Raw genomic sequence first — 24,313 nt, forward strand, 5'->3', positions numbered from 1 at the left:
TCGAAATGCTGGGATGATGTACTATGGATTGTTTTACTCGTCTTGAGCTAGTTTTCACAGGATGTGACTCTTTCAAAAGATATAGCTCCCGAAGCACAGCGTCACCCTCAATTTACACCCCCATAAAACTCGTCCAATTTTTCTCCTTCTCGAAAAACGTATAAACGTACATCCATCCCCTAATCACATACAGGCACTCTAATCACACTAGGAAGTGACTATCCACTCGTAACCCGCCAACCGTAACTCAGACCCATATACACATCCACATACGCGCAGCGTCACCTAAGTATACAGACATACTCCAGCCAGTCATATTTCACCTAGATTTACACCACACGCGATTCCGTCAATTTTTCACACCGAATTCCAGGGATGATCCGCGGACAATAGACCTGCGCTGCTGCAGTATTATAGAGTGAGTCAGAAGTGTGCATGCATTGGCCTCCGGTTGTCCTTCGCCAGCGGCGCCGCCGTCTTGAATCGTATTTCACTCAGTCGCCGAGTGAGGCGAGAAAAAAGGGACGAGCGCCGCGGATGTACGAATTGGCGGAAAGAGGAGTAAGAGCATACTTTATCGTCTGAGCCAAGGTCTCCGCGTTTGTTTGCCGTGTCGTCTCTGTATGTGTATGTGGAATTCCGAGCCTGATGAGCACACGCGAAAAGGGATGAGCTGCTGAGAGCTGACTTCTTCCTTTCTTTTTTCTTCCTCCTCGTCCTCGTCGTTACTGCTGGCGTAATGGGAACTTTGAGGCATTATTCGGAAGGTAAATCGTTGAGATTCACGGCGTATCAGTCGACGCGATAACCGAGTCGCTGAAAACGAGCTGCTGCTGATAAAAATGAGCCGAAGAAGGACGTGGTCGTGAGTAACGTCATTATATTGTTTCAAAAGTAGTTGATTATGTAAGCAGTCGCGCCATTCAGAAGAAAATATCGCGTCAATGTTGATTCACCAAAAGTCGCAGAAGTCGCCTTCGAGTTATGTGTTTTCGTGCGAATGCATAGGAGACGCTGAAAATCTAGACGCTTGCGTCAAGATGAAACAAAGGATATTTCTCGAAAATAACGATGCTGCTGGCGCGAAAGTGTCCGCGCATAAATTGAACGATTGCTATAAAAGGTGGTACTCCGGAGAGTCGGTCCACAGAGTCGGAAGCATCGGTTGCTATACTAGACTACACATAGACAGTCTACAGTGAGTACAAGTTCGATACTTCCAACCTACGTTCTCAACAAATTTCGTAAAAATATCGACTTCTGCCACAGGCAAACCTTCACGTCAAGATGAAGCGAGTCCTACTTCTCTCCCTGGCAGTCCTGGCCGTGGTCTCCTACACCGAGGCGAAATCCCAGGTAAGTCTCCTACTAACCAGCCTCAATCCACTGGTCGACGTCGGTCTCAACGTCACCCTAAAATTCCACCGTGAAAAACTCCAGGGCACGCACAAGTACGATGGCAGCATCAGCTTCGATCTCTTTGGTAACAGCTCGGTTCAACGCCAGCACGCTCTGAACATCCTCTGGAAAGCAGTTCAAGACGCCTTCGGAAAAGCCAACGGTATCAGTTCGCAGGGCGAAGGAGACCACAACGGCAGTGGAAGGATTTCCGGTACCGTCAACTTCGCCGGTGAACGAGAACGGGGTGATAAGGACAAGAACACGACAAGCACGGCGATCAAGAAGGTTGAAGTTCAGGAGCTCGAGGGTGAGAGTGTCGAGGAGATCGTTACTTTCGAGGACAATGCTTAGATCGATTGTATGTGTAGATATTTAATTTTACCTCTTTTGTTATGGACACGTTGTAGTTACCTGTAATAAATCGCTCGCTTTTGCACGAAAAAACAAAGCGTCTAATAGATTCACCTATCCGCACTAGACTTTCATCGAAACATAAGCGGGAAATCGGTAACCGCATCACGACACAGTTTTTCTTCGCGATCACGCACGTGTGTGGTCAAACTCGAAAACAAGACGAAAAATAACGCGCTCCGCACGGAAATCTATAAAACACGCTTGGCACATGGACTTTCGCGCGATATCGGTATCCCCATATAACTGCCGATTCACGACATCCTATACGGTTTCACCTCTCGTTTGTCACCGATGATGCGCCTGTTATAACGATCTCGCTGCGTGACTCGGCGCTATTTCTCTCTCGAGAGGGATGAGAAAGTCGAGCAATTAAAATCGCTTTTCACACACTTTCTCACCGAATATAGTGCATAAACGAAATTGATACGACTCAAGCCCTCTCCTAAACCTATTCAATTATCCACACACACACACACACATCCGATCGTTATCGGCCCTAATTTTCCATAAAAGATCGGTATAAGGATACTCGCGCAAAACTAAATCTACGTGAAAGTTTGAGCTCTCTCGAACTGGAGCTAAGTACATTGAGGTAGTCGGCTCAAATTGAAATCACGAAGTTACGGCGACACAACTGCGCAGCTCGAGGGGGCTGCACGCGACATCGCAGAAAACGTTCTAATAGCCCTGAAATTACAGCCGTACCGATCTCCGACCCACCGCAGCGGAATCATAATACAAAAGCGCGGACGACTCTTTCATCCCGCGAGATCGCGGCGAAGAGATAGAAAATCACTTTCATCCTCGTCGCCCCCACAGTATAACGTGAGAATTTTCATAGTCTCGCGCTCCTGTGAACGGACCTTCTCTGCGCGCAGGGACAATGATTACGGGCTTGGAAATGCCGCTCGATATACATCTGATTTTGACGGGATCGTGTAAAATTACGCGAACGAAAGCTCGGGACCGCCCACGATGCTGAGTTTGCGCGGAAAGACAATGTAACTCGCGGGAGCAGCTCTGCGCGGCTTGATAGATCGAGGGACGAGTTCTGGGAGGTAATAGGATGCGAAAGTGAAATTTCCGTAAACCACACGACGCGACGATTGATTGAGTCACTTTCCTACCTATTTGTATGCAGCCTATCCGTGTAAATCCGAGAGAAAAGATACTCGGCGATTTGTACGCGTTTCTCTATTATTATTCACTCCTATTAATAAAGATTCAAAGTGGAATTTTTTTTTCGAGCTAAGCTGCAGACGATAAAAAAAGAAGAAGCATCCATAAAGAACGCCTCGAAAATGAGCCGCGCTCGAAGCTAATTAACGTCACTTTCCTTCTCTCTTCCCTCGAGCCCTTCCGAGACAAAGGCATCTCGTATCTCTCTCTCCTCTTTCGCGGCTCTTCCTATTCGTTCACCGCGTAGGTGGACCGTCGCGAGGGGCTCGTAAAGTCTCCGCTCGGCTATACACATTACACACTGCACACACACACACACACACACACGTGCGCATATATAGTTGAGAGTATAAGGGAACGGTAATTTCCGCGCGAGTTTTGCGCTATAACAGTATTCAGTCCTGTTATCGGGAATCCGGCGCTTCTGATGCGATACAGCTGACACGCATTATTCAGGCGTAAACGCGTATAATGAGACGCGCGGGTTCTGCGGTTAATTAAAATTAATGCGTACACGCGCACGTATCGTCGTTATATTACAGGCGATTTAAAAAGCCGTGTACGAGCTGCGATCGAGGAGTTTTAAATCAAGTCGCGAGGCTCCTCTTTTCTAATTACTCTTACCGAAAGGGAGAGAGAGAGAGTTGCAACGACGATAAATCGGCAGTGCATATACACCACCTGCCTCAATCGTCCTCGCTGCTGAACCGAACGCGTGGCTGGCTCGTAAATCCTTCTAAAAATATTATTTGCTCGTCGCGCATTTTTCTCCCCCCCCGCGAGAGAGCATAAAGAAGCCTAAATTACGAGAGGACCGGTATGATTACCGATCTCCCGCCGTCTGTACCCGCACGCGCTTTTCGGCCACTGCGCGCGCGCGCCGGTCATTACCGATCCCTTTGGCGCAGCGATTAGCTCCGAGGGATGGGCTCTCCTTTGCATTTTCGATTATGCTTCCAGGAGATCGGCGCATACAGCTATCGATTGATTTTAATTAATTCGAAATTGAACGCAAGCGCGCGAAGGAGAGAGAGAGGGACGAGTAATGACCGGTTATTAAATTAACATACCTCTCTCGGAGAGTCGTGAGTGTACCGTACACCCACCTGTGTGTACGTGTATAAACTCGTGCTTTCTATATATCTTTTGCGAGCGTATTATAGTCGTGGCGCCTACGACAACAAACCTCGTCTATTTTCGGCACTACTGCGCGTCTCGTCGTCGGGATTCGGGAAAGTACGCGGCTAACCGATCTTCCGAGAAAATCGTTATATTATATTACGCCCGCAACGATGTTTGTTTATCTTTTTCGACGGAGCACCTATCTGGCTAACGACTTTCCCTATAGTGCGACGTTCATATACGAATGGCGCAATAATCCGCGGAGATAAAGCGATATAATTGACAAAAACGTTGTTCAGCGCCTGTGTATCGGCTTGGTTTCTTACATGGGCGATGCGCTTTAGAAAGTCGTAGCGCATCGCGCGCCGAAACCCATTTGTTTATAACAAAAAACACCCAGTCGTATTGCGTAATCGCAGATTCTCCACCGCGATAAACTTATTCACGCCTGCGATAAATCATCGTATGCAAACCGCGAGGATAATCTGAAATCAATGAAGACGTTTCGAAATAACAATTTGTTTTCCCCGTATAGAGTAGCCTCTCCTCGTATAAACTTTAATTTAATACTCTCTCTCTCTCTCTCTCGCGCTTCGGTGAGGTGCAATTAATTTTCCATAAAATTACGCTCTCCGCGACACACGACCTCTCAATCTCCCATCGCAAGCCATTAACCTTCCCGTTAATTATTCAGAAATATCTGTCTGTATACGTGTATACCCTCGAGGGGAGACGAAAAATAACACAGAAGGCGCGAGAAAATGCAGCGCTCTATTCACTTTCGATATCACAATCACGAGAGCTGTTATAGGCGTGTAGCATTTAACGGTAAACACGCCAAAGATTTTCCTAGCCGAGCTATAAGGTAGCTGCCTTGGAGTTCGATTCCTAACGGTAATAATTAAAATCCGCCGTTTGGACATAGGATCGCGAATTTATAGCGCCGGTTCACACGCCCGGGTCACGACGAAGGAGCGCTCTCTTACGGGATTTCGAAATATACTGTGTACTCTCTGGTGGGCGGCTAATTAAACTCTAATATTCGATTATTTCGAGCGTTTCCGGCCTCCGGCGCCGTGCATGATTCGGCTCAATTAACGGCGCTATTTACGATCGGCGCATCGGCTGGAAACTAGAGACGTATAAAAGAGTCGTTCCCCACGCGGGAACTGGATTATTCCCGTCCAGGAAGTCGGGGATATTGTCGCACACGCATATGGATTTTTACGATCTATATAGCTTGATTTTATTCAGTTATACACATAAAGTCCAGAGGTTACAACAGATTGTGGTTAGTTAATACGGCCCGTTAAGTGCCTCGGTGTTTTCTTTTCAGCATTTGCCTTCGTGCTTGAGCTCGATGTCTGGAAGTAATAAAATCGTTTATCATCAAAGATAAATACTCGTGGATTCGAACGTCGGATAATTTTGGAATACGACTTACTCGATCGCTTGCACTTGTTCTCGCAGTTGAGGTGAGCCGCGTTAGGGTAGCTGACGCCGTCGCTACCGCAGACCCATCTGAGGTCGTCGGTGGTGGCACAGGGACAGTTGTTGCCGGCCTCGTCGGTGAACGCGCTCACGTGCATGAACATCATGCAGGCGACGAGGACTGTGGAGGAAATAATGTTTTCGAGTTTTGGCTTTGGAAGAGTAAAAGCCGTGCAAAAAGCGATAAATTCAAGGCCGTTTTGTTGGCTATTTCATTTAACAGGCGCGACTAGTCAGACGTATGCATTTCGAGATAAGGTGAAAATAGAAGCGGAATAAATCTTGTATAAGCGCGATACAGTTCTGATATTTTTTGAATTTTTGAGAAATTTTAGAATAATCTGGAGTTTGACGGTTAAAAAATTATATTCGAAACAAAATTCTACTCGCATAGATTCTAATACTAAAAGTAAGAATACTGTGATTTCCAAAAAAATAAAAATCCAACTTACGGAAAGCAACGATGAGCATCGACTTTGCCATGACGAGAGATAAGGAGAAAAAAGTTTATTTTCGAACAAGATTAGATGCACAGACTCTTCGGTTCCTTAGCGAAGACTGATTTCAGTATCACCCGCCACAGGGCTTCATATACCGAAGCGCGGAGCTCTATCCCCACCAGCGAAATATATGTGTATCGCAAACGTATTTGCTTATTAGAATGCGCGTCGTAAAAAGAGTCACGCCGAGCTTCGAGCACTTCGTAAATACATTGTAAATTTAACGAAAACTTGTTTGGAACTACTGTGGAAAATCAACACGGGAACGGCGTGGGAGGCCTAGTTACATCACGTTTCTGGGATTTTACGCACTGATTTGTGGACCTTCTTTTTTGACGAGCGTATGCTAATGTACTTGTTTCGGAAATTTCTGTTTATTCGTGTGTTTTTTATTTACACGCAAGGAGTAAACAGTCAAGATGTAACGTAACGTAAATATTTATAACGAATCGTTTATGTACAATAACTTTGAGCCATTTTCTTCTCGCTTGTGAATCGGGTCACAATGTGCACACTGCGCAAGCTATGCGTTTTCTCAGCTGTAATTACGATGTTTTAATCGCTGCGATGCGCTCAGGATAATCCGTCGTCCGTTCCAGACTCCCAAGCGTTGTCTCGTTCAAGGGCGAAATTTGATGTATTTTCCATCGAATGCGAGTCACGATCACAAAAGAATTTGTATAACAAAATTTTCTAGATATTTTTAAGAATTAATTTCGTTTTAATTCTTAGCACAATCCATCGTGACTAATACCGATACCTAAAAATAAACACATTTATGTAATTCACCTATATAATAGCTCGAAAATATATGAGGAATATAAATCGATGTCATTCAATTGCAAATCGAATTTTAACAGCACGCGCGTATCGAGGAAAGATTTTCGTTATTGAAATCCATACAATAGAAATTTATATGTAGATTCGATGATAAATTTGCATGAAAATCCGCGCAAACATCGTCCACGATATCGGTATATAACATAGGGAGAAAAACTCACTCGTTCTCTGGCACTCGTTGGCGCAGTTCAGTGTGGCCACGTTGGGGTAGCTTCTGCCGTCGCTTCCGCAAATCGGCTTGAATTCATACATCGATAAACAGTCGCATTCGTTGTTTGCAATCGCCTCCTGGCGGTTTCGGAACCTAATGACTGTCGCGTCGACGAGAAATGCGCAGCACATCAGGGATACTGCGAAGATCGGTATTTATCGGTGAAGGAACGTTTTTTTTTTAAATTACTATTTGTAATATTTAGTAAAATCGCTTCGATCGACTCACCGCACAAGACAATGAAGGAATTGATTCTTGCCATTGTTCAAAGGATAAACACCTTTTTTTATTCAAGACAAGAACAGCGCGATCTCTTCTGCTCCGCGAAGACGACGGCTCTAGACTGCTTACAGTCAAGTGCATCTTGCAGTATTTATATAATCGGCTACTTATCCCACCCATTACAATGCGCGCTTCTCATTTAAATAAAAAAGGCGTTTTATTATATTCCTCTTTGGTAATAAGATATAAAACTTTCACGCGCCACGATTCTCGCAGGATGATGATTGCAAAAACTACTCGAAAATAACGCCAAGGACAATGAGGTTCGTTCTAAAAGCGCATCCCACACGTGTTTTGGACGATTATTTTTTTCGTCGATTATTAGACGTGGCGCGATTTTGAATAATACCATGTACGTCGACTGGTGCCGATGAATATGCTGAAAATCGATTTTAAAATCAATCGATCGCTCGTATGGGTTGTATAACTTAATAAACGAGCGATGATTCAGTCCGATTAGCCGTCATTACATGTTCCATAATCGAGAGAGAAATTTCACATCTAAAAGTATGATTTTATGTAAAGGTTACGAACCGGCTATTAACGCTTTATCACACTCGGATATAATAACGCGTATATAGCGTAAAAGGCGTATAAAGACGAGTCTCGGATAAAAACAGATGTCTCTCGCTCACTTACCATTGTATTTCACTGCGGTTTTCTGCTAAGCAATAAATAATAAACTGACGTATGATTATAATAATTGCCACTTATGACAAAACTGTCTTATCGAACTTGCAATTACTAAAACTCAATTGTCCGATTTCTGATTATTCAAGGTGTTGTTTATTTTTATCAAAGTTACAGTACTAGCTTACTAGCTTATCTTATAATCGCAGAATCATTCATAAACATCTTTTTCGTAATATTGATTATCGTATTTACCTATCGCATAAATAAATGGATCTCGACTGAAAATAATAAGTTTCAATTAAATCGGAGCTCAAGTATAACGCGACACAAAATTATTCTCAAAACAAAGAAGAAACTCACTTTTCCAATCGTATTCGCTTTAAAAGGTATCTCTTATACGCTTTCTCGATTTCTTCTCGAGTTGGTTTTCGATGCAGCAAACTGGCTTCGGTATTTACGAGCATCACCACCAGAAGCACTGAAAATTAAATTTTCCGTTTCTATACCATTTCTTACAACAGCTTTGAAAATCAATCAGGTGTAATTTTTACCTAAAAGCACTAAGCAGATCGTTCGCTTAAACATTTTTCGACTAATAGAGTGAACGAGCAACGACAATAATCCTATTATGGAGAAGGTTGAGTAGAAACTGAAGACTCGTATGGCGAACGTCACTTCTATGCCCTGCCATAATATGTGATCAACATTATCTCATATTAGAGGCGACAGTCGCTTTCTGTTCTGATTGTCGAAAAAAGAAAAGTCAAAAACATAATTTACTTAAGAATCTCCACAGAGATAACTTTTTACTAAGAGCTTATCTCCATACAGTTACAGATATGCGTATGGTGATCTATCAGTCATTTTTCATGACATTTTCATATTTTTTCATTGTATAGGCTGTGGTGAGTACAACAATGAACATTCATGCTTTCGATAACATGTTTTACATTATGAAAAATATTTAAATTTCTATCAAATTCACTGATTATCTCACTCGAGCACAAGAGAGCTTGTCACGGAAAAAGCGAATAAAGACGAGTTTGAGTTGAAAGCTGCCAAGGCACATTAACTTTTATTAAACGTATGTTAAAGCTACTACATCTTATCCCATAGAATCATATATTAAAGTCCTTCCATCTTTTACATTTTTTAATTTACATTTCGTCACTACCATTCGTAGTTTTTTAATACAATTTGTAATTCTTACCACAAAGAGTCAAGCAAACTATTTGTTTCAACATTTTTTGGCTTAGTGTAGGGAAGATAGCACATGCGTATTCAATAATTCTGTTATCGAGAAGGTTAAGCAGCAACTGAAGACTCGTATGGCAAGCCTCGCTTATATCCCATGTGTGACCCGTATATTTGGTTTGGATGATATTTGTTTTTCATCAAACTTGCTATAGTCGTTGCGTTTTCCATGATTGTGGAAATTTTGAAAGTCAAGCAAGTTGTTAACTCCACCGTATCGACGTAAATATATTATCGCTTTATAGTTTATAATATATCTTTATTAATTTTAACTTTTTTTGAATCTTGTGAAATATTAGTGTATTATTTGACGCTGAGTATTATTGTGAATATATTGATTTTTCAAAGGATTTTTGCTTTTTATATTGACATTTTGAATTGAGATACATCTATATTAGATGGATTTGTAATAAGAGAAAATTCATGGATAAAAGTCTATATATTTTATTTGAATAACAAAATTATTTTTATTAGTACATCAAATATAACTTTATGACGTCTATCAGTGGTATAAATAGTCCATTATTGCGCTGTAATTATTCATATTTGCTAATTTTATTAAACCATCAATATTGAAGCTGCAGCTTATCTAATAGAATCATATAAATCATTATCCCCACGATAGTTCAATCCTAGCTCGCATCTCATCAAGAGCACTGGCCATCGTGTTTCACCGTAAGTTCTGCAAAAAAGAATTAAGTTTCAATTCGATGATTGTTCAACTACAAGCTGAAAAAAATGTACTTTCTATAATAAAAAAATAACTTACTTGTTCCTTCACACTTATTCTTGCACGTAAGCTTGCTCAAATTGTCGTAGGTTTTGTTGTCGGAGCCGCAAACGGGATTTCTTATTCTGGTAACTTTACAAGCGCATCGAGTGGGCTCACCCTCTGCTTCGGTGTTCGCGATCATCGCCACCAGAAGCACTGAAAATCAAATTTTCCGTTTCTATATAATTCGTCACAAGAGCTTCGAAGTTCAACGACGTGCAATTCTTACCGCAAAGCACTAAGCAAATCGTTTGTTTGAACATTTTACGACTGTTAAAGTTAACAAACAAGTATTCGACGATCCTGTTATTGAGAAGGTTAAGCACAAACTGATGAAGACACGTATGCAGAACGACGCTTATATTCTACTATGTGACCCAAATTTTTTTAGATCGAACGAGCCTATCGTTTTTATTAATTGCGGGGAATGCCAAAAGTAAAAAAAAGAGTCGCGTGTAGAACAGTGCTTATTATATTCAACAATGTAGTAGTCCATATTTAATTTTATCGAACTTGCCTATCTTTTGTGGGAAATACCAAAAGTCAAAGCATAATTTACTGGACCGTTTCTGCAGAGATAATTTTTTACAACAAGTATATCTCTATACGGTATTGCGGAATAAATGATTTTCTCAAAATGACTTTGTATTATAAAACATAAGAAAAATAAATATTCGATTCGTTAATTATTGAAGGCGTATCGGTCTCGTAAAATTACTCGAGAATAATTAAAAAAAACCCGAATTTTTTTCTCTTGATAATTTGTAATCATATTTTCCTTTATCTAGAGTTAAGTCCTTTTTGCCATTTAACACGCCAAGATGGTCAAGTTAAATCGCAAAAAAATATCATCCACAGCTGACATTCGTTGTTTTTGCAAATTCAAGTGTAGTAGCGCCGAGATTAGCAATAGCAAGCATCATGAAACAGAACAGGACTGTATACATATAGCTCTCTCCCCACCAGCTGAACGTTCCAGGTCTGTAGCATTTACGACTAGCCACGATAGGTGGCGCATGATCACTATTTACATAGGAAATGTTCTACCCTTATCAAATACTGCGCAGCAAGTGTAGATATAGATGTGTACCACTTATGCCAAAACAGAATTATCACAGGCCTATACCACGTTTGGGCCGCTTATGCTATAACTGTCTATGGCCTTCTACTCGCGATAGAGCTATCACGCTTGTTTCGTCTCAAAATCATTGGATGTACAGTTATCAAAAATTGAAAAGACTACACGGTATATATCGAAAAAATATAAACATATAAATAAGGTCTATCGTAACACCTTCGTAACTTCTAGAATATATAATAGTATATTATAGTGCAAAAAGCAATGATACACATTTTCAATAATTTTTTATTAAACAAGTTTCAGGGTTTACAAAATCGAAGACTCGCGCCTTCGGAGACATATTTTACTTCGTGGATTGTAAAAAAATGTACAAAAATATTTGTAGCTTTTCACAGATAGATTTTTTTTTATATTCTTAGTGCAGGTCTTCACGTCTTTTAGTTTCTATGAGATAAATTAGGTAGCCAAGATATTTTTCGTCTCAAAATTCAAAGAGATGCCGAATACAAAAACACAATGCAAAATATTATGTAAGTTGTCGGTTCTATTTCAATGTAAAACTTTTTTTTTTATCATCGAGTTATATTTATCACACATCGAATACAATCATCGCGCAGAACGTATTGCGCATAAAGTCGAGTCTGAGTCAAAAACAGCCAATACACATTTACTTTTTTATTGAAAGAATATTTAAGGCTACAGCTTATCTCATAGAATCATATAAACATCCGCCTGACGACGATGACTCAGTCCTCGCTCGTGTCTCCCGCGCACACGCCGTTGTAATTCACCGTGATGTCTGCAACAAAGAATTCATTTTAATTATAAAAATCGACGTTTTTAACACATAAACCTCAAAAAAAAAATCATTTTCTTACTCGTCCCCTCGCATTTGTTCTTGCAAGCGAGCTTGCGCCAGTTGTCGTAGGTGTGGTTGTCGGTGCCGCAAACTGGCTTGTACTCTTTGGTAACTTTGCAGCCGCATCGTTTTGGCTCACTCTCGGCTTCGGTATTCGCGATCATCACCAGCAGGAGCACTGAAAATTGAATTTTCCATTTCTAATACTATACTACTCGTCACGAGAACTTGGAATACATCAACGACGTGTTATTCTCTCACCGCAAAGCGCCAGACAGGCCGTTTGTTTGAACATTTTTTTTCGACTATTGTCAAGAAGTTAACACACTCAAGCTCACACAACGATCCTCTTATCGAGAAGGTTAAGCAGAAACTGAAGACTCAAATGGCGAACGTCGCTTATATCCAACTATACATGTGTGTCCCGGTGTATTTGTCTTAGGTGATATTTCCTCATATCAAGCGCGCCGGTAGTTGTTTCGTTTTTTTTATGATTGTGGAAACAGTAAAAGTCAAAAAAGCTAGTTGACTTGACCATTTCGGCGCAGAGATAATTTTTTACAACAAACTTATCTCCCCGCGCGCACTGCTATTCAGAAATGCACGTACATTTAGAAACTCTTATATATTACGTCGGGAAAAAAGAGCGCGCGTTATCTCTCTCTCTCTCTCTCTCTCTCTCTCTCTCTCTCTCTTTTATTTCTCGGTATATAATACGACAAATATATGTGCGACAACGGGGGGACAGAATGTAAAAATCGCGAACGCGCGAATAATAAGTATACGCATATGATCTCGTAATTCCCGAGCAATGATTCACGATTATAATACGTCGAAGACACGTCGTCGAACCGATCAAAGAAATCCTCTATTTTCACGGCGTGCAAAAGGATCATATTTTCCTTGGCCCACGTTCTATTACCGCAATCTATTTGCGTACTTTCACACGACGAGAATAGCCGTCGTTAATGTGTTTGCACTTTTGGCGGGTAAAAAATCGCACCTATCGACTCGTACGCACGCGACGACGGATTGAGCTGTTTTTTCGAAAGTTCGCCTCACTCCAGATGTGCGCTCCGGGTTTTACGATCTGTTTGTTGTGACGAGATCGGGCCATATTATAGATTTTATTATACCTTCTCTTTACGACGCTGATAAAATTCTCCGGGGAAATTTATAAACTTCTAATTACCATCGCGACGATCTCCTTAAAAAAAAAAAATGAGAAAAAAGAGTGTTAAGCGTGTGCGTACAACAACCCGCTTATTATACGTGCGGGTACGGGTACAGCCTATAAAAGTCCACAAGTCCACATTTCGAAAAAGAAACGTTTCCGCGACACGAGTCGCTCGATAAAAAAGAAATCTCGTGAATCACGTGTACCGCGAGAGAAAGGAAGCTCATATGATATAGAGTAAATAATTGTTCCTCTCTCGCAGCTGGATAAACGGAATTTCGAAGAAGCGCGCGCCTAACGATTGTTCGGAAGCTCGCGAGCGACACTCCGATGATCGGCGAAAAGTCCATCGAACCTTACGAGCGACGTTGACGAGCTTCGACTGCGTAATTTACGATCTTTCGAGAGGACAGAGAAAGTATAGTGTCGAAACGGAATATTAATTATCCTCGCCGGGTGTTTTTACGACGCGAATCGCCATCCGAGATTTTTCCAAGTAAATCAGCATAAGGTGTATAGTACACACAATAGGATCGAGAATGCGCTTGCGAGTACCGCTATCCCGAGTGTCGCGCGTGCGCGCGCAACTTTTTATTAATCATCTCGCTAAACGCCACGAGGCGGCCGTAAAGCGATAATTCCTTCGAAAAATTCGCTACCACACACTCTAATCCCCGGCGATCCATCAGACAAAGCCGCAGCTCTTGGCTTGTATCCCTAATTTATTACCCGCAGCGTTTTCCCTCGCGCACACGGCGTATCTATGTAACCGACGAGAATTCCGCCCGTTATACAACTATAGGAGTCTCTCGTTCTCTTGTAAAGCCTAGAGATGATTCAAATGTGCCGTAAACATCGTTCGATCGGTAAGAGCGATGCCGCGACTGCGAACGATTTATCACGATATTCCGCCCACGCGAGAGCTAGCGCGAAATAAGCCGGCTTTATATGCGGCCATTATGTCCCGCGAGTCTGACTTACGACGCGAGAGAGCTTAGATAAAAATCAAAATACGACGACTGCCGCTGCTGCTCCCGCTGATTCGTGACAGTTGCGGGATCACGAGGAGAGCGCTGCGCCGACAAACGACACGCTAATTGGAAATTTGCATGACGCGGGCTTTTTTGATCCGCCGCTCGCGCGTTTCCGCGTTTCCGAGGATGCCTGCTGCTCCCTTTTTTAAAATTACGATTCTCTCGTCTATAATGCACTCGAGGAGGAGGAGAATCAGGAAGAAAGGATCGTTCTCGTGACCCAAAGCAGCGCACGCCTCTTTTTCCGGGTGTGTGTGCACGTGTGTCGAACCGACCTTTTCCTCCCTCCCCCTCTCTCTCTCTCTCTCTCTCTCTCTCTCTCTCTCTTGGACGTCGATGACAGATCAATGGACTAATTGAACGGAAGGCTCGATCGATCGAGACGATAAAACGCTGACCCAGATCCGAGTCCCGGTTGCGCAAAATTTTCCACGTTTTGCTGTTGTTCCAACCCGCCGTGGGTACACCTATATGCACCGCGTCTCTTGGGAAAAATCATAGACGATGCCGTGTGTGTGTGTGTACAAAGGCAGAAGAAAACAGATTTGAAAAAGCACCACTTCGACGCATTCCTCGAGGGCTGCATACGCCAGGCATCATCTCGAGAGACGAAGGAGCAAAAAAGAGAGCGGAGAGAGAAGAAGAGTCGAGAGAGTGAAAGGTATGCGGTGTACGTAGGGCCCGCGAGGATCAGCGCTTGTGATTGACGAATCGAAAGTGAATCTCGGATTATGCGAGAGCGCAGCTCGTCTGCCGCGAGGATTATGCATAGACGAGCCGTGTGCCGCATCCTTGCAGTAGGTAAAACTAGTTTATCGCGGTTATCGATTTAATAAAATCGGCCTTTTTCTCGCCGCGACGTGTGTCGATCTCTCTCGTTCCTCTCACAATTGAGATGTACCAAGGAGATAAGAGATCGATCGCATTTCGCTCGACTGAGCAGGACACGAGGCGATAGCCCAGAAATATCTCAGGCGAGCGGAAACTGATGCTCTCAGCTCTCTCGTCGTAATTAACATATCAAACGCGTATGCGCATCGCAGCCTCATATTCGCGAATTTCACTTTGTCGTAACGAGCTGCGCATCGTGTGTAAGGCTGCGGATATCGGCTGTACGCACGTGCCGAATCATTATTTCGGACAGATTTATCGACTGGCAGTTATAGGATATAGTTTCTAATTGAAAGGAGCTCGTAAAGCACCGCGCTAATTGAGGCCCCGAGCCCGTGTTTATCGATCTTCTTTTTTCATTCGCGCGAGTCGCTATTTTTTTCCTCTTCTCGTATAATGCAAACCTAGCGTCTGTTTGCTCGCCGGTCAATTTGCGGGATTTATGGGACGAGAGGGCCTCCGGCGACGCGTATGCACAGATGTAGGTTGTTAAAAATGCATTAGCGATCCGCACGCGCACTGGTATATTCTAATTTCCACGACGAGAAAATCGAACGCGCGCTCGAAGCGCATTCGTCGCTTGCCGGGCCGTCGATTCCGATCAGGTCTAGTCGCCGGGGACGACCGGTATACGTATGCGTATAGCGCCGATGTCTATTAGAATCCTATACAGGATCTCCGTGTCCGCTCGCATATCATCGCCGAGAAATGCTCGGTCATCCAGGAGAAGAGATATCTCCCTCCCTCCCGCTAAATTGATTTCCGAACCGATCCCGAAATTACCGGTCAACCGCGATCGGCACTTCATCATCGAGCTACACCACCCCTAATCTTTGGGCTCTTGTGATGCATGGCGGAAAAAAGAAGGAACAAAATATCCCACGGCTCTTTCTCTCCCGAGGTCTTTATTTATACCGGCGAGGCGCCGACAGGGCAGGAAAAAATCGGCGGTAGCCGGGTTATCGCGGCGCACGCATCGAGCGGGAGACACGCGCCGATAGTAATTTTCCTGGCGAGGCCGACGTTCTGCCTTATCAGGCGCCGATCGAGAGTCGCTTCTTTCTCACCTGCCGATGAGGCATGATGTTGCTCGTTTTTTTGCTCTTTTGTTGAATTTTTTGCGAGCCCACGCCAGAGGTCGCTCCTGGCGAGATTCGAACGACGGTGAAATCTTGGAAATCGGCGCTGGGGATCTTCGATTATACGCAGCGCGCGAGGATGATTATCGAAGAAATTAAATATCATAATTTAGTGCGTTCGCGGGCTGCATCGAGCACAAAAGATGTTTTTCGAGAATGCGCGGAATCGGTCTTGGAGAGAGATTTATGTAGATCGAGAATTATGCTTTGATTGAAGAATCACCTAAATAAGATCACTTTTTATTTCGTTTGAGAAAAAAATCAGTTCAGATCAACGCCTGATTTGCATGCTTAATTCCCTATTAATTCTAATCCTATATATATACGCCTGGATTTGCGTATAAAATCAGTTATTTAAACGAACCCTGGTGTTTGTTTGTCACATGCCAGCGATGGCTCATTACCATCTGTAAATTTGCATTAACACGCGCAAAATAACCGAAAATACTTCCATCGAGCACGCGCAAATGGTGCACAGATAACAAGACAAAAAAGGCAATTACTGACACACGAACGATTGACGCATTTCTCATTCGATCATCGGCGATCTTTTCATTGGCTCGTGTATTCCGACCCTGCATCGTACTTCGCCGCTCCAGATTCGCAAAGGTGGGGACGCCAAGTATTTAAGTATCAATTTGGTAATTAAAAATTCACATCTCCGGTGCCACCACTACCATGCTACGTTACGCTCTGCTGCTCTGCGTCGGCGCGTCCCTCTGCGGTGAGTATCGTCATCGATATGCTAAAAAATAAGATTTCATCGTGAAATAAAGTCAGGATTAAATCTCTAAAAATACAATGAACACCTTCAGCGGCCGCGAGAATCCCGAAAATACTGGGTGGCAAAAATGCTGATCCCACGGCTTACAAGTACCACGTGGCTATCCTCGAACTGCTGGAGGATGGCTCGACTCGCCACGTTTGCAGCGGCGCGATAATCGATCGCCGCTTCGTCCTCACCGCTGCCCACTGCGTCTACGAGAGGAATAGCCCCGAGCTCGTTGTAAGGGCTGGAGGTAACTTGCCACCACCCGAGGGCAAGCCTCACCACGAGAAACGCGTCTTCAGACAGGTCGCCAAGATCATGTATCCTAAGGATTACATCAAGGACGCGAGGTACCACGAGTACGACGTCGCTGTTCTTAAGGTACAAAGCAGTAGTAGTTACAGTTTATCCAGTGTTTTGCAGTAGATAAAGGGCGAGTACGACGATACAACGATTTTTCTTCTCTTTTACAGATCAAGGGTACCTTCGACCTGGTCGACCAGGAGAACTTCAAGAAGGTCTACCTGCCGGTAATCGACGATGACTTCGAAGACAAGTCGAGCGTCGTCTCTGGCTACGGAGTACACGATGCTAACCAGAAGGCGCCGAAAGTCGAGGGTGACGGTTTCAAGTCTCTCAAGACCAAAGTCATCTCCAACGATGAGTGCCAGAGCACCAGGACCTTCATCCTGACCAGGGGCAGCCTCTGCACATTGTCAATTCAGGAGAAGGGTCACACTTGCAACGTGAGTTCCTAACTCGATGATTCTTTATCGACGTGAAAATATTATGTTTTATATACAGGTGATAACGACTTTTTCCTTTGATTTCAGGGCGACGGTGGCGATCCTCTGGTCTACGACAACCAGCTCATCGGAATCCTCAACGCTCCGAGCACCTGCGACAGCCAGCGTCCCGAACTCTTCACCCGCGTCTCAACCTACGTCCCACTCATCAAGAAGATTCTCGGTGGCCAGGTCTTGTCCGACATCGAATACAGATAATTCACACGCTCATATACCTCTTTCATAAACGACAATAAAACGAAATTTTTTTCAAAAGACAATCCGCATTAGAAAGCTGTTTTCTCGTTCTTGTGCCCTCGTTAAATTCCCAACGCCAACGCGAAAACAATAAAGCCCGCTAATAATCATAATGAATCGCGCAGAAGAGAGAGAGAGAGAGAGAGAGAGAGAGAGAGAGAGAGACCAAAGGCTATTAATTTGGGAGCTATTAATTAGATCCCGCCGAGAGAGCGAGTCAAGAAAGTTTCCGCGGTCACGCACGTGAGTTATGACTCGCGAGAGAGACAGCTGCGTCTTGGGATAATTATTAATGACTCGGCGAAGGCTTCGAGTCCTTTAACGGGCCATTAGCTAATTGAAAAAGGGCTACGCGGTGTTATCGCACACGCCGTATCCTCCTCCCTCTCTCGAGGATTATCCATATAAAAATGAGTTAATTATGCACGCTCTCGAATATGCATCATTTTTTGCGAATCTCGTCGCGCACGATATCGATCCGGCAATTTTCTCCAAAAGGCCGCCACGCGCATAAAAAAAGAAAACGGCGCGCGCATAACGATTGCGATCGGCATCGGTAAAATTTCACAGGCGAACATGCATCATCTCTATAATTGAATGGGAAAAGCGCATGCGTACTTTCTCTCTTTCTCTCGTGCTACAAGTGTGCTCGTCGACAAAAGCTCGTGTTTTTTCGGAAGCTACAGCACAATTATCCGGATGCATAGCACAAATGTGTGTAGATGAAGATACGCCCTTTTTGTCCCGCCTTCGAAAGCGAAAGAAGCTCGCCGGCGAGGTTGGTAAACTAGAAAAGGATCTCTCACATAATATACCGGTGCGCGCGATCTATTGAGCAATCGCGTGCGGAGGGTCTCAGTCTCTCTCTTTACACGTACTCGAAGAAAGTGCAAGTCACAAACAAAGCCGAGCAGAGGTCTATTGCGTCGGTGCGAGGAAACGGGTTCTTGTGTTTTCGGAGACGGCAGACTTTACTGTGGAGAGAATTTCGCTGCCGAGCCGAGAGCTGTCTGGAGAAGCTGCTGCTGTTATTCGATTAAAGCGCGAAAGGGCGAGAGAGAGAGAGAGAGAGAGAGAGAGAGAGAGAGAGACTGTGCTGAACGAGGACCTATTATTAGGACGGACTGAAATAGATGCGTTTGATATTCGCTGCTTCTCGAGTTTGTGTAAGACTCTTGAAGCTTCGGGATGATATGGGCGTGTTTAATAATATTAAAAAACTTTTATGTGCATTATAATCTCGCCGTTTATTCATACTTTTGATCGATCATTCGCGTATTACATATCGTTTATCGTTCGCGCCTACGTAAGAGAATACAATTTACAAGAAAAGCTTCGGGTATATTTACAAAGAGTGAAGTTAAAAAAAAGAAAAAGAAAGCCAAGTCTAAGAGCGGTAGACGACGTCGGCTGACGGTTTGTTGTTGAGAACCTTCTCGATGAAGTCGAGGTAAGCCGTGACCCTGGTGTAGAGCTTGAGTTTCTCCGCCTGGGGTACACACTTGATGCTCAGCACTGTCTCCGAGTTGCAGGACGTCGGGGCGTTAAGCACACCGATGATCGTGTTCTCGTGCACGAGTGGGCTGCCGCTGATCTTCTGCAAATGTTCATGAAACCGTTAGTTGAATTTTCATTTTTGTTTACGCGTAACGCTTTATGGTAGTAAATGGTATGAACTCACGTATTCGTTGGCTTCGGAGAAGATCGCGCAAAGGTTGCCGCTGGTGATGATGGAGCTGGCGTTCCTGGCGCACTCCTCGTTTGAGATGACCTGAGCCTCGATCGTGTTGAGGGTGTCAGCGTGGCTGTAGCCGGACACCAAAGCTTCGTAGCTCTCGTAGTCGTTGCTGGGCTCCGGGAGGTAGACCTGCTTGAAGAGTTCGTCGAAGGCGAGGTCGAAAGACCTGGCGACCTTGATGATGGCGATGTCGTGCTGGTGCTGACGGCAGGGGCTCTGGACGTAGTCCTGGAGGTACATGATCTTGTTGACCTTGTGGAAGAGACGCTCCTCCTGGTGGGGCAGACTGGGAGGAGGTGCCACGTCGGAACCACTGCGGACGCGGATGACAGAGGTGGCTAGGTCGACGACACAGTGGGCGGCAGTGAGGACGTGGCGACGGTCGAGGATGGCACCGTCGCAGACGTGCTCCAGGGTATCGTCGGTCGTGTTGAGACGAAGGATGTCGACGTGGTAGCGAGGACGAGTCGTCTTCACATCGTCTGGTGAACCGAATAAAATAATTTTTTTTTTTAATATGTTTGAAAGTGAAAAATACTTTTGATGGAAGGTAAGAAACTCACCATCGATGAATTCGCCATTGGCGAAAGCGCCGAGGCAGAGGACTACAGCCAGGAGCATCATCTTGCTGAACATTGTGCGCGTCGTTGCAGGTACCAACGTCCAAGTGTGATGATTCTGTGGGCTGCGAATCTCACGCTTAAATACCCGAAATCGCTGGTGTGTACCCAATGTAAACACAGTTCGCGCGATTTGATTTACTTACACGTCCACTAGTGTTATTATTGCAGTCGATCGTTCGATCGAGGCGCAATGTGTATGTGCGTCATCGCGCGAAGTTTGCAATGAAAAGGTGTGCGTCAAGGAAAAATCGTATCCATTATTAGAACGAATAGAGATAATGCCGGCAAAAACAAATTTTGATTGTTGCCTCGTGTCAGAATTTCAATTAGCTTTGAAAAATCGGTATTTTGACCTTTCTATGCGTAATCGTGAATCATCGACTATCGATAGATATTTGATTTGCCCCCAGATTCGCAGTTGTCATGTGGTACAGATATCTTTTTTTGACGCACGCACGCGACTATGACCCTGAGTTGTTTGATTTTAGAGATTTGAATAAGCGATGATAGTCGCATCGCAATATGTAGTGTCAATATTGAATCGATTAATTATGAAACATTGCTTATTTTGAGTAAACTGAATTTGCATGAGATTTTCGCTAGAATCTCGAGAACGAAGTTATTACTCTAAAAGTTTTACGCCCGACCATGTGCTGAAAACAGCTGTTCGTATTTCGGTCCTCGGCTCTTTCTTTCAGTAACTCTAAAACTCTAAAATCGAAAATGAAAATCTCGTTGCTATGCGTCGATACTTTTCTTGAATAAGCTCAATCTTTCTTTCGCCTTGAAACCAAGTCTGAATAACAATTAGTGAATAACACGCGCACTTCAAATACGCAGTCTTTTTGATTCACAGTCTCATTGAGCGATCAACGACAATCGATCATCGCAAAGTATTATTATCAGTATATGGCGGGGCTCCGAAGTATTTAAACATCAGGTTAATTACGAAACACCCAAATTTCAGGATTTTTTCGTTTCAAACATGAGCGGTCTCTGGTCTCTTCTCTGTCTCCTCGGGATTAGTCTGACCTACGTCAGCTGCCAAACAACCGATACGACGATCAACGAGACCGATGCAGCGATCAATGAGACCGATGTTCCGGTCGTCAATCGCAAATCACGAATCCTGAATGGTTGGGTGTCAGAAGAACGCGACTACCGCTACCTGGTGTCGGTGATGCGTCTGACGAACGATGTTCCGACTCTTCTCTGTGGTGGCGCCATCATCCATCGCAGGTACATTCTCACCGGGGCTCACTGCGTTCACAAGTACCGCAGCATAGACCTGGTTGTGAGAAGTGGTGGTGTAGAGGCGGCTCATCCCTCTACGCCTCAGAAGGAACGAAGAAGCTTCCACAGGGTTGTCAAGACCTTCTTCCCTAGGCAGTACGCGAACACGCCCTGCAGAAAGCATCAGCACGATATAGCTATTCTCAAGGTAGGTTTGTAAATTAATGCAACGTAGGTTCCTTTTATTAAAATAAATGTTTTTGCAGGTCCAGCAAATCTTTGACTTGTCCGACGACACGCGTTACCGCAAGGTAATTCTTCCGGAACAGGACGCAGATTACGAAGGTGTGTACGGAGTGGTCACCGGCTATGGACCTGATTACCACCGTGAGTCTAACACCACTAACCAGCCCCATGGCATCGAGAACTACTACCTGCAGTACGTGAATAAAGTACGTGCTCTAACCCTCGTTGTCATTCCCAACGAGGTTTGCCAGGAGAGAGCCAGTGTCGTGATCACGGAAAAAACCATCTGTGCCCAGACCTGTGTACCTAATGCGCAAACCTGTTTCGTAAGTTGTTATACCTAATACGATTTTATTGTTGTTGCTTATTGTGGATTGCTTATAAATGCGTTGGATTCTTTTTTAAGGAGGACGATGGTGGCCCGCTTGTCCACGGTGGCGTGATCATCGGAATTCTTAACGACCGACAGTGTAACCCTGAGATTCCAGAGATGTTTACCAGAGTGTCGAAGTACCTGTACTTCATCAAAAATGTGCTGGAGCATCAGATTTCTTACGACATCGTTGTTCGCTAATCGACTTTGTATTTTTTTAATAAATTTTGAAAATTTATGTCTTCAAATCCTTGTTAACCTTGATTAATGCATACATTATGCTGTCGATTACATTTACTGACAATTGATCTAATACATCATTGAACTAATGACATAGTCATCGCCGACGTGATCAATATTATTTTCAATCATTTAATCGCCTTATTTACGAATTTCGACTCGTTGTGTCATTCGAACTGCATTTTAATTAACTATAGATTGATAAGAATTTTGTAAAATTTTGATTCGCACACGTTTGTATAATGCAGAACGAATCATGTCAATGTTTTAAAATGCTCTAATAACAAAATCAGCTTAAACGTCAGAACTGATAATTATGAAACAATAAAAAATTTGTCTTAGAAAAACATATTTTATTTTAACATATTAGGTAATACATATTTGACAAGTCTTAATCTCCTTAGATGTATAAGATTTCGGCAGAAGGTTCATTATTCAAAACCTTGAGGATAAAGTCCAGATACGATGAGACTCTGGTGAACAGCTCTGGTTCGGAGTGAATGCACTCGTTGTTGTGGCTGCTGCGGATTCCGATGACTACGTCGTCATAGACGAGAGGACCACCACTGTCTCCCTGTAAATAGAAATTGTTAATTATACAACCGTAAAATAATAACACAAGGTGCATCATTTGATCAACTTACAATACAGCTGAATCCGTTGATGTTCTGAGGATTCGTGCAGACATTGGTGTTGGTAACAATAACTGGGGCTATCCTCTTGCACTCTTCCAGTGGGATGATGTGAGTGTTAAGGTACTTCAACTCCTCGGGGTACTTGAAGAGCTTCTTAAATTCTCCCGAAGTCTTGTTCTTAAGTAGAGCAATCTTTTCAACTCCGTATCCTGTAAGAGTAGCAGGGTATCCTTCGTAATCGTTATCGAACTCCGGCAGGTTGACCTTCTTGAAGTTCTCGTCGTCAGCCAGGTCGAAGTTCATCTTGACCTTGATGATGGCAATGTCGTGTTCGTGGTGTCTACATCCAGAATAGAAGTAGTCCTTAGGGTACATGATCTTGGCAACCTTGTGGTACGATCTCTTCTCGAGATGTGGCTGCTCAGGGCTCTTGTTCCATCCTGTTCTCAAGACCAGCTCGTCCTTGTTGACTTCATAGACGCAGTGGGCCGCAGTGAGGACATATCGGTTGTCAATAATGGCACCTCCGCAGATGTGCTCGGTTGTATCGTCCTCGAGGACCTTAAGGATAGCAACATGGTAACGGTGCTCGTCCGTGCTGTCGTATGCGCCCTTGAAGATCCGCTGTTCGCGCTCTGTTAAAAAAAAGAAGGTTATTCAAGCTATTACCAATCGGTGCAGATTGTACTAATGTATGTCCAAAGGACTCACTCTGGGACTCGGCGCTGACGAGACTCACAAAGAGCCCGACGACCAGGAGCAGACAGTTCAGTTTGAACATTTTGTTCGTGTGAGGACCGGGAAATAAAAGTGTTCCTTAAATACCGCGATTTGCCACTAGCCGATTATTATTATGCAAAGTGGTGCCCATTCACCGCTGCGATACAGATGACAAAAATCAGTTGAGCAAAGAACAGGCGATTTGTTGTACGTCAAGGAGAGCGAGATATGAACTTTCAAATTTGCAAAATCAATTGAGTGCAAACATTTCATCTGCATAATTCGATCATGCGTTTTTCGGGCATTGCGGGGAATGTCGAATACATCATCGATTTGGCAACGCTCGATTGGGGGTTTATAATTAGCAGCCTGAAGTATTCGATTGATAAGAAGGTTGTAGTTTCAGATTTTGA

The 24,313-nt window shown here is 43.8% G+C and overlaps 8 protein-coding genes across 10 annotated transcripts; 3 read left to right on the forward strand and 5 right to left on the reverse strand.

The window, feature by feature from the left end:
• The first annotated feature begins 1,072 nt into the window (after window positions 1-1,072).
• On the forward strand, window positions 1,073-1,849 carry LOC100119225. 2 transcript variants are annotated; one of them, XM_008215739.3, is made up of 3 exons: window positions 1,073-1,198; window positions 1,270-1,356; window positions 1,441-1,849. In XM_008215739.3, exons 2-3 carry the CDS (start codon window positions 1,288-1,290, stop codon window positions 1,750-1,752), a joined length of 381 nt encoding a protein of 126 aa, XP_008213961.1. In that variant the 5' UTR covers window positions 1,073-1,198; window positions 1,270-1,287; the 3' UTR covers window positions 1,753-1,849. The 2 variants fall into 2 exon arrangements, with proteins under 2 accessions (XP_008213961.1, XP_031777883.1); XM_031922023.1 differs by having other exon boundaries at window positions 1,134-1,356.
• Window positions 1,850-5,333: 3,484 nt separating this feature from the next.
• Window positions 5,334-7,511, reverse strand: LOC100680022 (turripeptide Gsp9.3-like). 2 transcript variants are annotated; one of them, XM_003424928.5, is made up of 5 exons: window positions 7,387-7,511; window positions 7,109-7,297; window positions 6,060-6,867; window positions 5,561-5,728; window positions 5,334-5,480 (listed from the first exon to the last, which is right to left on the reverse strand). In XM_003424928.5, exons 3-5 carry the CDS (start codon window positions 6,088-6,090, stop codon window positions 5,449-5,451), a joined length of 231 nt encoding a protein of 76 aa, XP_003424976.1. In that variant the 5' UTR covers window positions 6,091-6,867; window positions 7,109-7,297; window positions 7,387-7,511; the 3' UTR covers window positions 5,334-5,448. The 2 variants fall into 2 exon arrangements, with proteins under 2 accessions (XP_003424976.1, XP_003424975.1); XM_003424927.5 differs by lacking the exons at window positions 5,334-5,480; window positions 5,561-5,728 and having other exon boundaries at window positions 6,463-6,867.
• Window positions 7,512-9,755: 2,244 nt separating this feature from the next.
• On the reverse strand, window positions 9,756-11,020 carry LOC100121115 (turripeptide Pal9.2). The gene is made up of 3 exons (XM_001603990.5): window positions 10,329-11,020; window positions 10,097-10,255; window positions 9,756-10,009 (listed from the first exon to the last, which is right to left on the reverse strand). Exons 1-3 carry the CDS (start codon window positions 10,360-10,362, stop codon window positions 9,975-9,977), a joined length of 228 nt encoding a protein of 75 aa, XP_001604040.1. The 5' UTR covers window positions 10,363-11,020; the 3' UTR covers window positions 9,756-9,974.
• Window positions 11,021-11,840: 820 nt separating this feature from the next.
• Window positions 11,841-12,634, reverse strand: LOC100119188 (turripeptide Pal9.2). Its single transcript, XM_001603941.6, has 3 exons — window positions 12,301-12,634; window positions 12,059-12,217; window positions 11,841-11,979 (listed from the first exon to the last, which is right to left on the reverse strand). Exons 1-3 carry the CDS (start codon window positions 12,332-12,334, stop codon window positions 11,927-11,929), a joined length of 246 nt encoding a protein of 81 aa, XP_001603991.1. The 5' UTR covers window positions 12,335-12,634; the 3' UTR covers window positions 11,841-11,926.
• A 4,000-nt stretch (window positions 12,635-16,634) lies between these two features.
• LOC103317641 (chymotrypsin-2-like) lies at window positions 16,635-18,115 on the forward strand. Its single transcript, XM_016983257.3, has 4 exons — window positions 16,635-17,004; window positions 17,096-17,430; window positions 17,523-17,795; window positions 17,883-18,115. Exons 1-4 carry the CDS (start codon window positions 16,959-16,961, stop codon window positions 18,051-18,053), a joined length of 825 nt encoding a protein of 274 aa, XP_016838746.1. The 5' UTR covers window positions 16,635-16,958; the 3' UTR covers window positions 18,054-18,115.
• A 1,197-nt stretch (window positions 18,116-19,312) lies between these two features.
• On the reverse strand, window positions 19,313-20,683 carry LOC103317638 (venom protease-like). The gene is made up of 3 exons (XM_008216128.4): window positions 20,394-20,683; window positions 19,774-20,312; window positions 19,313-19,689 (listed from the first exon to the last, which is right to left on the reverse strand). The coding sequence occupies exons 1-3, from the start codon at window positions 20,464-20,466 to the stop codon at window positions 19,480-19,482; spliced, it is 822 nt and encodes a 273-aa protein (XP_008214350.2). The 5' UTR covers window positions 20,467-20,683; the 3' UTR covers window positions 19,313-19,479.
• Window positions 20,684-21,305: 622 nt separating this feature from the next.
• On the forward strand, window positions 21,306-22,553 carry LOC103317636 (collagenase-like). Its single transcript, XM_008216124.3, has 3 exons — window positions 21,306-21,894; window positions 21,953-22,258; window positions 22,339-22,553. The coding sequence occupies exons 1-3, from the start codon at window positions 21,439-21,441 to the stop codon at window positions 22,504-22,506; spliced, it is 930 nt and encodes a 309-aa protein (XP_008214346.1). The 5' UTR covers window positions 21,306-21,438; the 3' UTR covers window positions 22,507-22,553.
• Window positions 22,554-22,945: 392 nt separating this feature from the next.
• On the reverse strand, window positions 22,946-23,961 carry LOC103317628 (chymotrypsin-2-like). Its single transcript, XM_008216118.1, has 3 exons — window positions 23,892-23,961; window positions 23,190-23,815; window positions 22,946-23,119 (listed from the first exon to the last, which is right to left on the reverse strand). Exons 1-3 carry the CDS (start codon window positions 23,959-23,961, stop codon window positions 22,946-22,948), a joined length of 870 nt encoding a protein of 289 aa, XP_008214340.1.
• Window positions 23,962-24,313: the final 352 nt, after the last annotated feature.

This window comes from Nasonia vitripennis, chromosome 1 (genome assembly GCF_009193385.2).
Source record: "Nasonia vitripennis strain AsymCx chromosome 1, Nvit_psr_1.1, whole genome shotgun sequence".
NCBI lineage: Eukaryota > Metazoa > Arthropoda > Insecta > Hymenoptera > Pteromalidae > Nasonia > Nasonia vitripennis.

Excerpts from the sequence above, each read along its gene's own strand:
- LOC103317628 (XM_008216118.1), bottom strand. The coding sequence starts at position 23,961 with ATGTTCAAACTGAACTGTCTGCTCCTGGTCGTCGGGCTCTTTGTGAGT. Across the intron at positions 23,816-23,891 it reads CGTCAGCGCCGAGTCCCAGA|AGCGCGAACAGCGGATCTTC; the intron begins GTGAGTCCTTTG and ends TTTTTTTAACAG. Across the intron at positions 23,120-23,189 it reads TCAACGGATTCAGCTGTATT|GGAGACAGTGGTGGTCCTCT; the intron begins GTAAGTTGATCA and ends TTCTATTTACAG.
- LOC100680022 (XM_003424927.5), bottom strand. The coding sequence starts at position 7,420 with ATGGCAAGAATCAATTCCTTCATTGTCTTGTGCG. Across the intron at positions 7,298-7,386 it reads TTCCTTCATTGTCTTGTGCG|TATCCCTGATGTGCTGCGCA; the intron begins GTGAGTCGATCG and ends CGATCTTCGCAG. Across the intron at positions 6,868-7,108 it reads CAACGAGTGCCAGAGAACGA|GTATCGGTATTAGTCACGAT; the intron begins GTGAGTTTTTCT and ends GTTTATTTTTAG.
- LOC103317636 (XM_008216124.3), top strand. The coding sequence starts at position 21,439 with ATGAGCGGTCTCTGGTCTCTTCTCTGTCTCCTCGGGATTAGTCTGACC. Across the intron at positions 21,895-21,952 it reads ACGATATAGCTATTCTCAAG|GTCCAGCAAATCTTTGACTT; the intron begins GTAGGTTTGTAA and ends ATGTTTTTGCAG. Across the intron at positions 22,259-22,338 it reads CTAATGCGCAAACCTGTTTC|GAGGACGATGGTGGCCCGCT; the intron begins GTAAGTTGTTAT and ends TTCTTTTTTAAG.
- LOC100119225 (XM_008215739.3), top strand. The coding sequence starts at position 1,288 with ATGAAGCGAGTCCTACTTCTCTCCCTGGCAGTCCTGGCCGTGGTCTCC. Across the intron at positions 1,357-1,440 it reads ACACCGAGGCGAAATCCCAG|GGCACGCACAAGTACGATGG; the intron begins GTAAGTCTCCTA and ends GAAAAACTCCAG.
- LOC100119188 (XM_001603941.6), bottom strand. The coding sequence starts at position 12,334 with ATGTTCAAACAAACGGCCTGTCTGGCGCTTTGCG. Across the intron at positions 12,218-12,300 it reads GGCCTGTCTGGCGCTTTGCG|TGCTCCTGCTGGTGATGATC; the intron begins GTGAGAGAATAA and ends TTCAATTTTCAG. Across the intron at positions 11,980-12,058 it reads GAACAAATGCGAGGGGACGA|ACATCACGGTGAATTACAAC; the intron begins GTAAGAAAATGA and ends TCTTTGTTGCAG.
- LOC100121115 (XM_001603990.5), bottom strand. The coding sequence starts at position 10,362 with ATGTTCAAACAAACGATTTGCTTAGTGCTTTGCG. Across the intron at positions 10,256-10,328 it reads GATTTGCTTAGTGCTTTGCG|TGCTTCTGGTGGCGATGATC; the intron begins GTAAGAATTGCA and ends TTTGATTTTCAG. Across the intron at positions 10,010-10,096 it reads GAATAAGTGTGAAGGAACAA|AACTTACGGTGAAACACGAT; the intron begins GTAAGTTATTTT and ends TCTTTTTTGCAG.
- LOC103317638 (XM_008216128.4), bottom strand. The coding sequence starts at position 20,466 with ATGTTCAGCAAGATGATGCTCCTGGCTGTAGTCCTCTGCCTCGGCGCT. Across the intron at positions 20,313-20,393 it reads CAATGGCGAATTCATCGATG|ACGATGTGAAGACGACTCGT; the intron begins GTGAGTTTCTTA and ends TCGGTTCACCAG. Across the intron at positions 19,690-19,773 it reads TCTCCGAAGCCAACGAATAC|AAGATCAGCGGCAGCCCACT; the intron begins GTGAGTTCATAC and ends GAACATTTGCAG.
- LOC103317641 (XM_016983257.3), top strand. The coding sequence starts at position 16,959 with ATGCTACGTTACGCTCTGCTGCTCTGCGTCGGCGCGTCCCTCTGCG. Across the intron at positions 17,005-17,095 it reads CGTCGGCGCGTCCCTCTGCG|CGGCCGCGAGAATCCCGAAA; the intron begins GTGAGTATCGTC and ends GAACACCTTCAG. Across the intron at positions 17,796-17,882 it reads AGAAGGGTCACACTTGCAAC|GGCGACGGTGGCGATCCTCT; the intron begins GTGAGTTCCTAA and ends CTTTGATTTCAG.